Below are 17,369 nucleotides of genomic sequence, written 5' to 3' on the forward strand. Positions count from 1 at the left end.
ACTAAATAGTAACTGCACATACAGTAATATTCCACTTACAATGAAAATACCAGTCTACCAGCCAACTTAATTGAAAAAGTGATGTTTTAATGGTGTTTACTGTATGTACTAAATCACAGTTTAAAATCTGATAACACAGGAGAGAAAAATGAAAGAAAATGTTTCTAGGAGACAGGCAGTTAACAAAACATTTAAGGTTTTACATTCTAGTTAAGGCACACCGAAGACAACACATACAGAGATTTAAAGAGATCACATGGTACTTCCCAAAACTATCCCCCCAAAAAGAAAAACTTGGCTGAAAAAGACTGGTAAAGAATAAAAGCAAATAAATAACTAACCTGAAATATTGCATAATTTTATTTTGCTCACACATTTGGCATTGTTTGCACCAATCAGACAGCTATCAAAATTAAATTTCCTTTCTTTGTAAAAAACATTAGGCAAATGACTTCCATACTGCTGTTCTCTTACACTCGTGTAGTTTGTCGTCAGCTTTTAGACTCCGCTGTGCTAAAGTTAAACTTGTTTATCTTCATTCCGGAGCCCAAAGTAACACCAGCAGAAGAAAACCACATACAACATGAAGGACGGGACACAGACTATAGCCAGGCGTGGCAACATTCCGTCACACAGCTCTCCAAACAGGCACAGGCAGTTAGTCTTTCACATTGCACAGCTTACTGTTATCAAAGGCTTAATAAAAGTATAATCTTGTACACATAATTATAAAAATAGTTCTAAACGATTAGTATAGTTTTTCTTGGCCTAGGTCTTCTCCAGCCATGTTGCTGCTTGACTCTCACTCCTGTCACGTAAAAGATTGCTGTTCCAAAAGATCTTTGGGAATATCGGGGGACAGCAGTTTTACAAGGGAGGCAGAGGAGCCTGGGAAATTTTCCGTCTCCCTCCGATCAGTGGACCCAGTTCTTCGGATTCCGCAGCACATCCAGCATTTCTGCTTCCCTGGTGCCCTTACGAGGCTCATGCATATACTCCCACCTGTGGGGAAAGAAAGAAGAGCAATGTTCAGCAGACAGTCACAGACGAGTATATTCCTCAGGATACAACGAGATTGTTAAAGGATTCCAACAAACCCCGATAAATATTATAAATTAATCTCTTTCTTTCCTTTTTGTTTTAGTCTAAAACGGGCAATTGCTTTTGTTCTGCCAGCCTGATTTGGTGTAGCCAATATTTGCTTTTCATGGGACAGCGCACAGGGCAGAGCGAAGTAGCAGACAGGTGCTGCTGTGCTGCAGAGAGCTGGAAGAGCCCTGATTGATTAATGCCAGCCTGCCCTGAGCAGTATCCCACTGCATGGGCCCTCCCGGTCACAGAGATCACGTAGCTCAACCTGCCCTCGGACAAGGTGACCAGTCCGCGCCACAGGGAAGCTCCGCTTTCTCAATAGAACGCATCCTCTCTTACCAGTAAGACCAATCAACTACAGCCATGGAACAAGCTGGATGTTCCACATGGCCCCCTCTCCTTCAGAACCTTATGCTCTTGTACAGACAAGAAGGCCCTGGGCATTTATTTTGTTGTGATTAACACACTTCTGGGCCACCAAAATTGTACAAAATGATTAAGCACGTAATGCATTGCTGTGCAGACTTAATCAAGTCTAGCTGAGAATCTTACAATTGTCCTGTCTCTTCCTTACTCTTTCATCTTAATTTCAAAGCCTTTCACATAACAATAGTAGTAAGACTAACTGCAGTAATTACATTCACAAGATCTCAACTACAGTATTTAAATTCCGGTCACATCAACCCTACATTCACAGCTGAACTGACACACTATCAATATGATATGCAGGCAAGTGCCTGCATATAGCTTCTCCTCACCTGGCAGTCAGCGGCAGAGACATGAGGATGCTCTCTATTCTGGAGCCAGGGGTTGCTAGACCAAACTTTACTCCTCTGTCATAGACAAGGTTAAACTCCACATACCTGCAAAAAATAATCCAATTTGGTTATCATTCATTCAGAAGAAAGCTAGAATGACAAATGGGCATGATGCCCATAATAACTCATTTGGTAGTTAACAGCTAATCAGTTCAATTAGTCTCACCCTGCCTTTTCCAGAAGCCCTGTAATGCTGTGTGGTTAAACAAGATGCCTGGATGGGCTTATTCCACACTCCCAAAACCTTTACATTTGTTTTTTCTACAACGCCACCTTTGCAGCAGAATGACTTGGGGCACTTCAGTGCAGGCAGGGCCATGTAGACGTCCAGACGCCAGCAGAAAACACACAAGTGTGGTCACTTGTTCATGTGGAAAAGGGTTCGAGGGAAATTGTTTTTTTTTTAATTTACACTTTAGAGGAAAAAAGTGAGAAGGTGAAGCACTGATTAAAGGACATTTCAGGAGAAGATTTGCATGTTAGACAAGAAAGAGTTGTCAGATGTTGTTTTTACTTTCCTATTACTGATGAATTATGCAAAGCAGACATGTCAAGTGTAATATTTCAATTATTCCAAATGCTGTGAAAATACTATGAGTTTCGGGGAACATCTTCTTTTTAAGTTTACAGTTACTAGGAGAAAATGAAACGACTGAAGTACCGAGAAAAAGGAAGTTTTCCCCCAAAAGGGCCTATCGTGACAATGCTTAGATGTTAGAAAAACAGCTGTCAGATGTTGCTATTACTGACCTATTACTGTTAAACTATGCAAAGTACAAACACGAAGGGAACTATTTCAGCTATTCCAAATAATGTAATGACTTCCCTAGTTGAAGAATGAGTCATCATAACCTGGCTCACTGCCTCACTACCAGCTGCCTTGCTTGGCTTTATGGGTCTTCGGATGGGACTTTCACAACCAGCCAAGTTACTCCAGATGCAAGAGAACGATGTCACGTGTGCAAATACCAAGCAGAACCAACGGAACAGAAGTGAAGACTGCAGGGCTCAGAACTGCAAAAGCGCGCGAGAGGCTGGAGCAGCTGTGTTCTCGGCCTGCTGCTCTCCTCCCCCGGCCTCTCACCTGCCTCGGCGCACCTGCTGCCAGCCCTTCTCCTCCGGGGTGAAGGTATCGCCCAGGTGCTTCCGCACGATGGGCAGGTAGCAGGGCACCACGGTCTTCGCACAGCTCCTCACGAAGGTAAACACCTCCTCCTGGGAGGGGGAGTCCAGGTCATCAAAGAAGATCCCCCCGATCCCTCTCGTCTCCCCCCGGTGCTTGATGAAGAAGTATTCGTCACACCTGCAGCACAAGGCAAAGGAATGTCCAAAAACCAGCTCTGAAGCCTCATTCATCATTAAAGCTGTAATATCTGACAGCAGTTACACAATGAGGCTGGATGAATGTGGAAATAGATCACTGTGAAGGTGCGTCCAGGAACGTGTTGTTTTGAGTAAACCCTAGTTTCATCGGAATAATACATTGTGAAAAGGGAGATAAGATTACTTTTCAGGGAACAGATCACATAATTCATACTTCTACGACCTTCTCCACCTTCTACTGTATAACCTGTCACATCAAGACATGCGATTCATTTACTGAAGTTGCAGGACAGCTGACTGTCCTCTATCAAACCATGACAGTAGTTATTATGTTGTAGGTAGCCTTCTCCATTGAAAGAGGAAAGGTTTTACGATTCATTTTTTTTTAAATGCCTCTAATAAAATGGCTTTGAAATATTAAGAAAAAAAATATTTTATCTATTACAAATAAGAAAATGATTCATATTTATCTTATTTTTAGTGTTTTAAATTAGAATAGAATGAGAAAGTAGAATAGAAAGTGAGAAGTCTCACTTTTCTGTTGATATACCATCAATAAAACTACTAAATGAGATGGAATACAGTACTTAAGAACACTTTCACCCTTTATATTCCACTTCAGTGAAGGCAGTTTTGCCATTACGGACAATTAAGTCCCTCTTGATCTCTGCAGGCTCATGACACAACTGGACACATTTTCACTACAAATGCACTGACCTTCAGTCTGAAAATGATTCTAAGCTTTATTTAACCACTAGTTGTTCTTGGCTGTAACAGATAGAATGACACTCCACACCATCCAAGACACAATAGTCGATCAGCTACTTTCTGGCTGTAGGCTTTCTACCCCCAAAAACTGTACAGACAAAACATAAAGGTTATCTTACAAAAAACTCTAATTTTCCACTTTATCAGTCAGATACAGGCTTCAGGGTCACACCCAAAGGAGCCCAGCCAGCCCACACTGTGCCATCACCTCGTATCAGTCTAACAGTCTGCTGGTGAAAAGCCCCAACAGAATTAAGAGAGCACACTTAACCACCCTCGATCTCTAGGAACTGCGCCACAAATGTACACACCTATATGTTTTAAACAGCCCAGAGTGAACTCAAATTAATTTAAGGTCAACAACACACTGCACATGGGAACTGCTATTGTACTGACTGATAAGGTACAACGAGCGGGGAAGGTTCAACAGTTCTGATATCCAGCTTCACCCACCCAGTGTTCACTGCCCTGAGCTCAGCATTGCAACATCACCATTATTTTGCAACCTCTGCCTCAATTGAGTATGGGGCTACATGGAATAGTTACTCAATCTTAACATGAGGAGCCACATCATCCCTACACTGAGACTGAGAAATACATATTCAAACCTGAAATCTAACTGACTAAATCTAACCTTTCACGTTAGTATGTTAATGTTTCAGTCTTTCAAAATACTTTTCCTTCCTGTAAAGAAATGCTCATATGTAATTGCTTTAAATAGAAAATGACAGGTCCTTCCCTGAAAACATAAAAAACCATTAATCAAAACATAAAGAAATGTTAGAAAAGGTTGCAACATATTCAATGTTTCAGCCAATAAGTTATATTTTAATCTCTCACGTAGGGACACAAAACTATTCAATCCCCTTTGATTTTCATAACAATGAACAAATACACCTTCATTTGTATCACAGCACCTTCACTAAACTAATTATATGTAGTTTATTTAATTTATATAATTATATGTAGTTTATTTGTGTATTGCATATCTGAAATACTATGTATACAGGACTAAATCACATTTGTCTTTTAGTTCACTCAAGATTGACAGGTCACAAATAGTCTGTGCCAAAAATGAATTGTTTGATTTGATCATTTAATGCAATTTCAAGGGACCATTAAGTTTGATGTGCTCTAATACATGTTTCAGAAATAAGGATACAAAAATCTCCAACTACTTAAAGCAATAGCACAAAAAAAGTTTAGGTTTGTCTTACTTAGTGCCAGTTTTCTGGTAAATGCTCACTCACTCATTGATGTTTTGGAAACAAAAGCATTTCTAAAATGCTTTGGACCTCATGAGAAGACAGGACTACACAAAGGAAAAAAGTATTCACATCTAGCTTTGTATACCATTTCTTGAAGTCTGGATAGTGCTTTGAGTTGTGTTTGTCACAGGCCTCCTTCAGGGTGTTGTGAAAATGTACTGCATCTTCCTTGTCAAGATACACAGGCGTCAGGTCAGTGCCGCCTCCAAACCACCACTGCTTCGTGCCTGAGAGATAAAGCAGCAGCACAATAATCAACAACTGTTCAGGAGAGCGTGAATCCGGAGCTTCCCCCGAACTTAATACTTTAATACGAGAAATACATCCTGATGTAACACATGTTGACTTCATTTCACTTCTTAAGATCAAAAAATATTCAAATATTAAAATTAGTTTTTGTAATTGCTGGCATTTTTATGAAGGCTTTCATCACAAAGTACAGAGAGTGGAATTTAGCCAGGGCACCAGGATTAGTCTTCTAAACAGGAATGATGGATCTTTCATTGTCATTTAGTTGGGACCTTAGACTGAAAGCTTTAGGGCTTCTGGAAGTTAAAATAAACTGAATATCGGTCACTCAAAACAGTCAGAATTGAATTTAATTTCATTCCACTTACATCCACTAACTCCTAAAGTATTTTTCGATTGTAGTTATACACAAAACACAGTTTTACATTCTTTTCAGTTTCAACTTAACCTAAAAAGAGAAATACGCAGTAACTCCCACATCTTATTCTGCTTTGCTTGAGAATAAACTGTTTTTTTCTTATTTGAATTGTCAATTTAAGCAGGAATTTGCCAGCCACATTTTGTCAGATTCTTCGTGTGTCAAAGTCTTAATAAACAATATTTAGCTCATTTTTCATTTATACAATTATTAAAATTACTCTGTATTGTAAATACTTTTGAATGTTTTGTTAATGCGGTCATGTTCATAAAACACCTCATGGTAACAATGCTTCCTCTAGAAAAACTGGAAAAAAAATCAAATCTTATTTACTACATAATAGGAATTTCATAGACTGTGAAAATTAAGATATTTTGTCTTAATCACTATCTCACCTGCAAACAAGCTGTCAAATTTCATTTTGCACAAATAAGATTGATTATTTCACTTCAAAAGATACCAATGACAGCCTACTGCTTTGGATTACAAGGCTTTTACCTCATGCTGTTCACATGATCGAAGAGCTTAATGACATTCTAACTTCTATTTTATCCCTTTTTTAATAAGGTTAAACTAATTATCTGGACTGAGGGAGGCCAAGAGCCTGAGACACTTTAAACTAGTGGGTTCTCCGATTTTCTCACATACTGAAGACAAACAACAATATGTTCATGTTTTTCGAGTTTCAACAATACTTTATAAATAAATCTAGAGTACTGCGTACCTAGGTCAGCCAATCGCAATAATATCAGTTGCCCATTCTGTATTTCAGGTTACATGACTGCCTTAGGTAGTTAATTATAAATCTTACTGGTGACATACTTGAAATTACTTCATTACATATCTGTTTAAATAGTTACACCCAAGTTACCACAGATCTACAGAAAATGCCAACTCCTAGTAGTTCTTGGAAATAGGAAAAAACGGAAGCAATTCATTCTTTGACGTTTTTGCTTTACTACTGAATGAGTTCAGAAAAAGGGAAATCACATCATTCAGCAGACATACTGTCTGACTGGTCATTAGGTAACAACTACAGCGAAAGAAAATACTTTGTTTTTCTCTCTTACTTTATAAACTTTTTTTTAAAGACTGATAGATTCATGTTTGGGCTGGTTTGCGATTTAGAATTTACTGAACATTACAAGAAAGAAATTTCAAGCACCTGAGTTGCTCTGCCACTAAAGACATTCAGTCACCCACCTGCTCAAATGCTACAGCTGAGAAGTAGTTAGTTAGAGATTAAAAAACGTAACCGTCTGACAATTCCTAGGAGGTCCCAAATGTCTGATTGAGCCCTACAGAGGAGATTATCTCATCTAACTCTCTTGAGTTTTCGGTAATCTCATTATTTCCTTACATATAATTTCCTCAAACACTTTAGATTTATGTGCAAGATATCATTGGCAATTGTTTTACATTACTGTTGGAAAACATGAACATAGTGCTGTTTGACTTCAGTATGTGAGGAAATAAGAAATTTCTACATGATTGCATGCAACCTATCTCTACCTCAAGTAGACATGTTGCTGGGCAGCCAAGTCTTAAAACTGGCAAACCCAGACTGGAGGGACATATAATAAAGAAAAACATTTCACTATAACCACAGATTTGAATGAATATTAAATAGGCTAAATAGAGCACCTTAACAAAGAAACAAGATCTAGGGTGCAGATACTGGGATAGAATGCTAGACAGCAGTATAGAAACACTCTAGAGACAGAGCAATAAATCAGGGTTCACACTCATCGGGAGAATATTAGAGAAAATTGCTTCAGCTCTCAGTGAACCACTTTCACTGTAAAAAAGCTGAACTCAAAAGGAAGGGGGTCTAATCCAAAACCAGGGCTTGACCAGTTAAGTCTCATTGTGAAACCTCAGGCGGTGTAACATACACAAGCAGTGTAATCCATCTACTGGTTCAGAGGCGACACTACAGTACCAAGATTCAACAAAGTGCAAAAGCAAAACTTGTTACAGGTCCTGAGGCGAAACTAGCAATTTTCAAAGAAGTGTACAAAACGAACTAGCTACAGGTCCTGAGGCTAAAGAAATATGTATAATCAAACCACGATACTGATTGCTCCCATGTCAGGGGCAGAAGTACAGCAGGTTTTATACCCGTCTCTGGCGAAACAGGACCAGCTGTTAAGTTCAATGTAATAGTAACAGAGAAAGTAGAACTGCTGAAGGATGCAGATTTCTTAAGTAATCTTAGGATTTCAGATTACTTTCCTGAAAGAAAAATAGGGTCTTCGTTCACATCTGTCCTCCTGAACACACTACCCCCTTGGAAGGATCTGCCAACAAATCAACAAAACGCAAACCAGAGCCCATTTCCTAGCGGGGTTCTTTTCTGGCACTGATCAAAACAGATCTGATAAACAGTTCTACCCTTCCTTTCAGATAAGAACATCAGGCAAGACCAGATGCAGTTCACAAAATGTGCTGGTGTGATACAAACAGCAGCTGTAAAACTGTTGAGGGCCTCACTCAGGTGAAATAGATCTATTCCAATCATAAAGAAAATGCATACAATGTAAATCGTTGCTGAACTACAGATGCAGCCATTCACAGGCACGTACCGGGGGTAACTGGCTACGTCATCGCGCATCGTGACGCGCAATGATGCAAAATACCGCGGTACATGATTGGTTGACCGACAGGGGCACTCGTGGTGCATTGGTTGGTCATAGAAAGATTTAAATGTCTTTACTGTGCCTGTTTTAGTATTGAATATTTATATGGAATTTTACCGCTGAAGGGAAATCTTAGTAGCTGAGCATAAAAAGAATAGGAGCATACTGTAACGCGTGTGAAGGCCATAAACGATATTAATTTTGGAACATAAACATACAGTATATGGCTGGTCTCGGTACTTTAAAGAAAAAATACACACCAGTATTCCATTTCTCCCTAAACATTTTAAGCATCAAAGTCTTTAACTAACGTGATACGGAGTCAACAAGCATACTTTTAGAATTTGATTAAAAGGGAATATAACATGGAATCGCGTATCTAAAGAAATTAATAACGATATAATTATATTCATGTACCGCAACACAAGAATAGTACACGCTGTACAATGTCTGTTGATACCGTTTCTGTAGGGCTATTTCAACACTCATCATGTGACCTTGCCAGTGGAGCTGTGGGCTAGGTTCCCGACCTAGCTAGGCTAGGTTTGTCTGGGTGCTGACAAAGTAAAAAACTATTACTTTTTGACAATGAAGAACTGTGTGTGTCTCTCTCTCTCTGCTGGCGTTTGTAATCGTTTTTATTTTTAAATACATTTTAGCAAAGTAATGTACCATAAAAGTATTGTGAGACATATTTGGGTTAACATGTTCAGTATTCAGTGTGTGGTAATTTGTTTGGTGCAAGTGAAGTTTTATTTCATCTCTGACCCAGGGAAAAGTGTGGTGTGGATGGTGGAGGAGAGAATGCAGGCTCGCGCTGTGTCCGTTAGTCTTTTTGTCTTTTTCTGGTTTGGTCGGATTGTTTTTGTTTTATCAATAAAGTTTGATCATCGGCCAGTGAAAGCTCTGTTGTCCTTCACATGAGTGCCTGAAACATTGTACCGAACCCAGGATTTTACAGTATTTTTTCTTTAAAATACCAATAACAGCAGCATACAGTTTCCATAATATGTTGATGTTCCAAAATTAATATCGTTTATGACCTTTATGACCTTCGTTATGCTCTTCGTTAATGTCTAAGCAGGAACACATCATTATATCTCATTTTTTATTTCTTTTAAAAAAAATTAAAAATCGTTTGCCCAGCCTAACAGTATAGTTGTTATTGTTTTTATCCTGTAAAGCGCTTTGAGGAGCCACCTTTAAAGGCGCTATATACAATAAAGTTCATTATTATTACTATTGTTAATTTGCTGGACAGAGAGGTGAACATTATTACGCAGAAGACAAAGATATTGTATTTCATTGCACTTTGACAGATCGTCCTTAAATCAACTGTTGATTTAGTTTGACAGTAACCCTAACACTAACTCTATTTTATTTTTTCAAAGAAATGTTTGTTAAAAAAAAAACGTCATGGCTCCGGGTGGACTCGAACACCCAACGTATGATGTATAAGTCGGGAACCTAGCCCACAGCGCCACTGGCAAGGTCACATGATGAGTGTTGAAATAGCCCTACAGAAACGGTATCAACAGACATTGTACAGCGTGTACTATTCTTGTGTTGCGGTACATGAATATAATTAAATCGTTATTAATTTCTTTAGATATGCGATTCCATATTATATTCCCTTTTAATCAAATTCTAAAAGTATGCTTGTTGACTCCGGTATCACGTTAATTAAAGACTTCGATGCTTAAAATGTTTAGGGAGAAATGGAATACTGGTGTGTATTTTTTCTTTAAAGTACCGAGACCAGCCATATACTGTATGTTTAAGTTCCAAAATTAATATCGTTTATGGCCTTCACACGCGTTACAGTATGCTCCTATTCTTTTTATGTTCAGCTATTAAGATTTCCCTTCAGTGGTAAAATTCCATATAAATATTCAATACTAAAATGGGCACAGTAAAGAGATTAAATATACATATACATACTGTATACAGTACAGTTTGCATACAGTAATATGTTTATGTTCCTAAATCAATCTCTTTTATGAGCATGTGAAAGGCATGGTGAATCAGAGATTCTCAAAAATTACTGTACTTTGCATGATTGGAAACAAATGCGTGATTGCGAAATGCTGTGGTGTTACTTTTACAAAGACGGTTGTAGTGGCGAGGCTTATTAATAAGGCAGAATTAAGTGTTTCTGAGCTTTCCCAAATTAGGCCTCATTTCTCTGTTCATCTCTGTGGTGCAGCCACAGAGAAACTATTCATGCAGGCTGATTTAAGGTTCCTTTGATAAGGACAGCTCCCAAAGGGGGATGCACTTAGCTAAGCCTGGCTATCATGATCAATGGTCATCCATTGGCGCCTATCTATCTAGGGAGTGCCAGATGGACATCTGGACTGCATTCCTAAGTGTCAGGAGTAAGTGACTCATATCTCACCTTGATCAACCAATCAGGGACTGGTAGGGCCGAGTAACCCACGTGGGACTCTGATGCCCATGGAACTTTCAGCCAATCAACGAGCTGAAGTTCCTCCAAGTAAAAACAGGCAACACAGAGATTCAGGGATTCAGTAGAATTCTGTGGACTTTTCTAAAGGGAATTCAAAGGAGAATTCCAGGGCAGGACGGCCCAGGAGCAGAAGGCTCCCAAGGGCAGGACATTCTCGCAGCGCGCCTCCTGACCATCCTGAGACTCAGCCCGGACAACCACGGAACGGCCAGTGTGTCCGAGTGCCAGAACTTTCCTTTGTTCTAAGAGTCTAGAGTGGAGGTTGCCAGAGAGTAACCAGCAGCAGGCCTTGTGAACAGGTCGGAACTGTGGACAGCTGAATCACTATTCAGAACTAGCTCTTCATCAGAAACGAACCGGTCCTCTTCCTGACTTGCTGGGACCCACAGTCATCTTTTCTCCTGTGCACAAACTTTGCTAGTTAAAGCCAACACTAACTAGCCGGTCAGTGAGCATCTGCAGCGCACTGTCGCAAGCCGCACAGCAAAGCCTGGCACGGAGCCAGAGAGCGCGGATTGGACAGCAACTGTTTCTTTGTGCCCGCAGGAGATCTGAATCCCCAGAGATAGGATTAGTATTCAACTTCAATGCATTACAGCTCGAGAATTCAATTGTTATCCCAACCAGTTGATATCAATTTAATTCCTAAGAGTTATGTACTTGTTTTGAGTATCTAATGTAGAAGTTATAACCAAGTTCATTTATGAAACGGTCTTAATGAATGATATACTGAACGTATGTCCTCTTGATATGTGTAACACTTTGTAACTGACTGAATATATATCTTTTGTATTCTGATAACCCTCTCGATAAGATCTGTTAGTTTATATGCATATTCTATGTATTAATAAATGTATCCTCGTGTATTAGTACCTGTGTGTGTGCGTTGTTTGAGTTATGTCGCATGGTTGGATTCTAAAGCCATCAAAAGAATCAACTTTGTGATTTACTGCTACAATTAATAATTGTCTCAGTAAATGCCCAAACCCTACAGAACTGGTGCCTTCAGAGAGCCACTACATTTACATTTTGGCTATGGCAACGTTACATTTATGGCGTCCCTGAGTGGCTATGATTACATATTTGGCATCCCTGAACGGCTATGAATGATTACACGGTCAATGAAAAAAAGAATGTGGACCAGGGCAATAATTTGAGTTTACAGCTTGTCCAAGGTCATTCATTATTAATACTATTAGTAATTTCTTCATTATTATTATTATTAATAATAATAATAATAATAATAATAATAATAATAATAATGTTTCTTTATTAGCCCTATACAATTTCTTGCATTAGGAATTCGTCTTTTCGTTAAAGACTTTGATGGCGACAGCTCAAACATGAGAGGTTGAGCTTTATTAGCTCCACCTTGCGGAAATTCCGGTTACTATTATTTTACTTGCGGTACCACGTGGTATTATGAGGTACTATACGAGAATTTACGGTAACTCGCGGTAGGCTGCATCAAGCGCACTGCTAAATAATGCGGTATCGCCTGCTCGTTTTGAATGGCTGCATCTGTATAATGCTTTTTCAATGACTACATGATGTGGTACAATACTCATTCTCTTCTAAAGCCAAAAATGACCAGAACACGTTCATGAAGAACTATTCAGTATGGAAAGGAAATCTAGAAACACAGAACAGAAAGCAGCAACGGCCAAAAGGATGCTGAATATCAGAAAGGCAGTTTGGCCAAACAATGGCTTTCATGCAGCGTGATCCATTGTCTTCTTCCTATCAAAATAATACACCGATTAAACTGAAAACAGTGACTTGGAAACTGGTAAATTGCACTGGGGCACTGCCAGTTCACAGACAGAAGGTTTCTGATGGCTCACTCCAACACCTGGTAAAGTTGGAACAAAACCATACCCATACTGCATCGTGCTGACCAGATCTGTGGACACTTACCATCAGCCTCTTCGATTTCAAAGTATCTGTAGTTGAAGTGCACTGTAGGAATATGGGGGTTTTTAGGATGGATAACTGAGCTGACACCCATGGCGCAGAATGGCAGCTTTCCTGAAATGTGAAATTAAATACAGCTGATCACGGTCTTTGCAAAAAACATGACATATGTTAATGAGCAGTTTTTGGGTTGCAAACAGCATTACACATTCTTTGAGAAGTTTAACGAAAAGTGCAGTCTTGGTGCCAGAAATAAGCCGACAACTAAACCATCAAACATTTAAGATGGGTGTCTGCCAAGTGTGTCAACCTATGATGGTGCTCACTCCAACCTGGTAGCACTGACATGGATGGCCCAAGAGGTAGTGCACAACAGCAGCTCTGCTTGTGTCTCTCCTGATTCCCAGTGAAACAGTGACATCTGACCTGCCTCTCTTCCAGTAGGTGTTGAGTGTCCAGAGCTTACAGGGTTTCACAAATTGAATGGCTGGATTGACAGGTGGGTTAGAGAAGCCTTCCTGCCTGTATCAAAGGCCTGTGTGCTGTTTATTTTCTGTGAATCAGAGGGAAACCGCGGCTGCAGTATCCCCTTTCCAACATTAGGTGGCAGTGAAAGATATCGGGAGTTACACAACAGCACAAAAGCTCAATGAGGGAATCTGCAAAGAGTATGAAGAAAACCTTGCTTTAAAAAAAAAAATCATAAAACACAACAATTGGAAAAAAAACATTTTTTGTGTGAAAAAACCATCTCAAATTGTCCTGAAAATTGATGGCACATATTTGTCCTGTGGAGGAAGTACTTCAGGCAAAACTTGATATTAATATAGTAATATAGTTTTTCCACATTTAATGAAAAAACTATTTGACAAGTTAGCCTAATGCCTTACAATCCACGAGCCCTACATTAGAGAAACCTACATACCACTACATGCAGTAAAACAGGACAAGACTGGCAAAGGCGGACACGGCTACTGCTGATGTTGATGTTGAAGATGGGACTTGACCCTCTACAAGTCATACAAAAAGCTTTAAAATGATACAAAGATTGGATGTGTTGCGTTGTAGCACAGAAAAAACATCTGCTTTCAGCTTTGATCAGCTTTGATAATACAGTATCTTCAAGGAAGCTGACGATGTTCAAGAATTACCACTTTATTACTTTATTTTACTGTGCATTTTTGAAAATCTTCTTTCTCCACAGGACACGCATCCCATTGATTTCATTTTTTTGTTTTCTGGTAAAACTAGTAACACATCTCCATACTTTACACAACAAATTCCTGCAATGGGCACCCTCATTATGAAACTGAATTTTGAGCTCCTCTAAACAGGCAGAATTACAGGAAAGCCTAACAGAAGCATGCGCATACTTGCAGTGGAAGCAAAAGGCTAGTTTCCTTCAAGCTCCCAGAGTGTGCAAGCCTGTCGCCTCGATGACCATGTGCCCGACATTGCGCCATTACCATCTCTCCCTTTGAGGACCTTCCCCCTGCTCCTCATCTGCTTGGCTGCCTCCTCCGTCAGGTGTCCGGACACTACGGACACGTTGACCCCGGCCTTCTCGAACACCCTGCCGTCCTGCAGCACACAGCTCACCCCGCCACCCCCTGAGGACAGGAAACACCACCGCGTGACTCGTCCACTCTCGTGTCCCGGCGCGGACACGCGTCCAGAACACCCGCCATCTTAAACACGGCACATACCGCATGTGCGCTTGTAAATGCATTTTCGAACTGTAAACCTGATCTCCTTTATTTTATGAACGGAGGTGCATTTCTTTATGCTTCAGCACGACAGGATTCATTTAAAAAACGATTCTGGACAGTAAGGAAAGAGTAGAGTCTTCTGATTCTTCTGCTCTGAAAAGGAATATTACAGGACAGGCGTGATGATGCATGCAACAAATGTGAACACGCATCATGGTATGGCAGACTCGGCACCTAAACAAACTGTATAAATCCAACATCAATATAAAAAGAGGGAGGGAGGAGAAGGGAAAAGGGAAACCAGAGCTGTGAAAGAGAGAACAGAAGAGAAAAGAGAGAGAAAAAGTCTTTCAAATGCCCGAGGCAAACGGCGGGCTCTTAAAGAAAGTTAAAGACGTCTGCCAGGCAGAATTAAAAATGTGCAGTGGGGCCATGGAGGGAAAAACTCCCCCCCCACGGTGGAGAAAGTGCATCACATCCCTTATCCAGCGAGTGGAAGTGGGTACAACGGGTTTGCTCCAATGAAGCAAAATAAAAAAAATCAAACGGCTCGCTAGCAAAGTGGAAAAGGCCAGGGTGCCGAACTGAATATCGGATAAAATGGGATCATGAGGGACCCCAAAGATAGCTATTAAGAGGAGAGGGCTCGAGGGGCACATCTAAAAGTTTTGAAAGAGATCCATAGATAGATTACCAAAATTACTTCAGTGCCGGACAAGACCAGCACATGTGGAGGAGAGTAGCAGGCCACTGCTTGCACTTATCACACCTACGATCAAAGTTCAGGAACTTTTCAGCCAGTTGAACCTTTGGAAAGTGGAAGCGGTGAACTATTTATTTTCACAAAAGATGTACAGCGTTCTCCAAAAAGTTGATTCTTTATTTACGTGAAGACGTCAACATCGCTGCTGTGTGACGGAGGGAACGCGTCCTGTTACATAAGTTTCCGGATGAAGCATTTTAAAATAATGGCTGGCGGGCTCACCTGCACCTAGAGCCGTGAAAAAAAACATACATCAAGGCAACAGCCTCAAAAGCTCTATGTTTATTACTGTGCAACCAGAACAGGACTGCTGTGATGTTTCGATTGTTGATGTCGTTCAGACGATACAGCATACTGATGGGTTAATGCTTTCCACTCAGGCATAGTGCATAGTGGATCAGTGACCACAGCCTGGCCATAGATACTGGGTGACACAGGCGGACCTGGGTGCCCAGAGAGGACAGGCTGTGCTCCCACTGCCAGCGGGGAGAAATAGAGACAGAGGCGCACCTCCTACTGCACTGTGACAGATACTCTGGGATTAGAGAAACATTCTTCCCTACATTTACTAATCTTATCCCAGAATTCCCACACAGGTCCCAATCCTACTGGGAGAGGGAGGAGGGAACTCAGTTGAACTGGCAGCCCAGTATGTGATCTCCTGTCACAGCCTGAGGAACAGTGAGCCTGTCTCCCAATAATGCTCCATATGTTAACATATTGTAAATGTCTGTAAATGTCCGTAGATTTTTTGGTTTATGTTAATTGTATTTGTTTTGCTTTGGCAACACTGATTTTGCTAATTGGTCATGGCAATAAAGCATCTTGAATTGAAAACTGTTCGTTATTCTTATTAATATAAAAATTAATATAAAGAAGGTTCTGCGGCGTGTCTAATTCACTAACACGTAACGCGACAAAGTTTTGACCGGACCAGGACGCGCTGTAAATCTGTACGTTACAATGTTACACTGTAACTGGGCGCCCCACAATACTGTACATTCAGATTTCAGATTCCCACCCGCCCACCTAGCGGTGTGCACTTAAGAGGACTGCTAGCGGAAGGCTGTTACGACACGGCATCGCGATGAAAGTCATAGGTTCACTGACATGAGGAACTGCACGTAGTCCCGCGTCAGAGCACCTAGACAGCACCCAGCGATCGGGGAGCCCCCTCCAGCCGGAGAAACACCCGTCTTACCTTCTTTCCTGTGCCACCTGTCCACCTTGAAGGCGCCGCCGTCCACCTCGGCCAGCGCTTTGCAGAACTCGGCTTGCGTTTCCATGATCAGCATTTCCATCCTCGTGGTCATGTCGTCCTTCTTCCTCTGCAGGTCCCTGACGTCCGTCACCGGCGCGGACATGAAACCCTTGCACCTCTCCAGAATGTCGCCCTCCGCCTCGTCGCCCCGGGGCTTGGACCTCATCTCAGCCCGCTGGAAGTGACACACGCCGGCCAGGAGCCCGGCCACCGCCGCGGCGCCGGCGGCCACCAGCACTTTCTTTCCGTAGCCCCTGCCTGCCACACTAGAGGACCATCTCACCGTGCCGTGTCTGAAAGACGACAAACCCTTCGGCGAAACCACGGTTCCGAGAGGGTACTTCGGCACAGCTGGTTTCACATGCGAGGTTGCAGCCCTCTCGCCTTTATATAAACACGCGAAAAGCCTTCCTGCGCAGCGGCCCGTCCTATTCACCCCAAATAAAAGCACGGCAGACATGCTGTCTCTAACGTCCACTAAATTGCAGGGTTGCCAAAAGCCAAACCGCAGAGCAGCATGAACTGTCTGCTATTCCCGCAGCGTACCACTTCTTTTTCAAAACTAGTTGCAACAGCGTTGACCCAGCGATAATTTCAACCACACAGCATCATGGGAAACGGAGTCCGTGGGGCCCTTTCGCCCCTTTGCTGGGGCGCCCTGTTGGGGAAATTAAACT

The 17,369-nt window shown here is 41.2% G+C and overlaps 1 protein-coding gene across 2 annotated transcripts; it reads right to left on the reverse strand.

Annotated features, from left to right (window-relative positions):
- Positions 1-66: 66 nt before the first annotated feature.
- LOC148675762 (oxygen-dependent coproporphyrinogen-III oxidase, mitochondrial-like) lies at positions 67-17,299 on the reverse strand. Of its 2 annotated transcripts, XM_088647016.1 has the most exons (7): positions 16,633-17,299; positions 14,426-14,569; positions 12,963-13,073; positions 5,355-5,496; positions 2,995-3,213; positions 1,851-1,955; positions 67-1,002 (listed from the first exon to the last, which is right to left on the reverse strand). In XM_088647016.1, exons 1-7 carry the CDS (start codon positions 17,150-17,152, stop codon positions 915-917), a joined length of 1,329 nt encoding a protein of 442 aa, XP_088503142.1. In that variant the 5' UTR covers positions 17,153-17,299; the 3' UTR covers positions 67-914. The 2 variants fall into 2 exon arrangements, with proteins under 2 accessions (XP_088503142.1, XP_088503153.1); XM_088647027.1 differs by lacking the exon at positions 1,851-1,955.
- Positions 17,300-17,369: the final 70 nt, after the last annotated feature.

Source organism: Lepisosteus platostomus, chromosome 2 (assembly GCF_059453375.1).
Source record: "Lepisosteus platostomus isolate fLepPlt1 chromosome 2, fLepPlt1.hap1, whole genome shotgun sequence".
Lineage (NCBI taxonomy): Eukaryota > Metazoa > Chordata > Actinopteri > Semionotiformes > Lepisosteidae > Lepisosteus > Lepisosteus platostomus.

Coding starts and splice junctions, on each gene's coding strand:
- LOC148675762 (XM_088647016.1), bottom strand. CDS start 17,152: ATGTCTGCCGTGCTTTTATTTGGGGTGAATAGGACGGGCCGCTGCGCA. Junction 13,074..14,425: donor GGTCCTCAAAGGGAGAGATG/GTAATGGCGCAA, acceptor TTCACATTTCAG/GAAAGCTGCCATTCTGCGCC. Junction 3,214..5,354: donor TATCCAGACTTCAAGAAATG/GTATACAAAGCT, acceptor CTTGTGCTGCAG/GTGTGACGAATACTTCTTCA.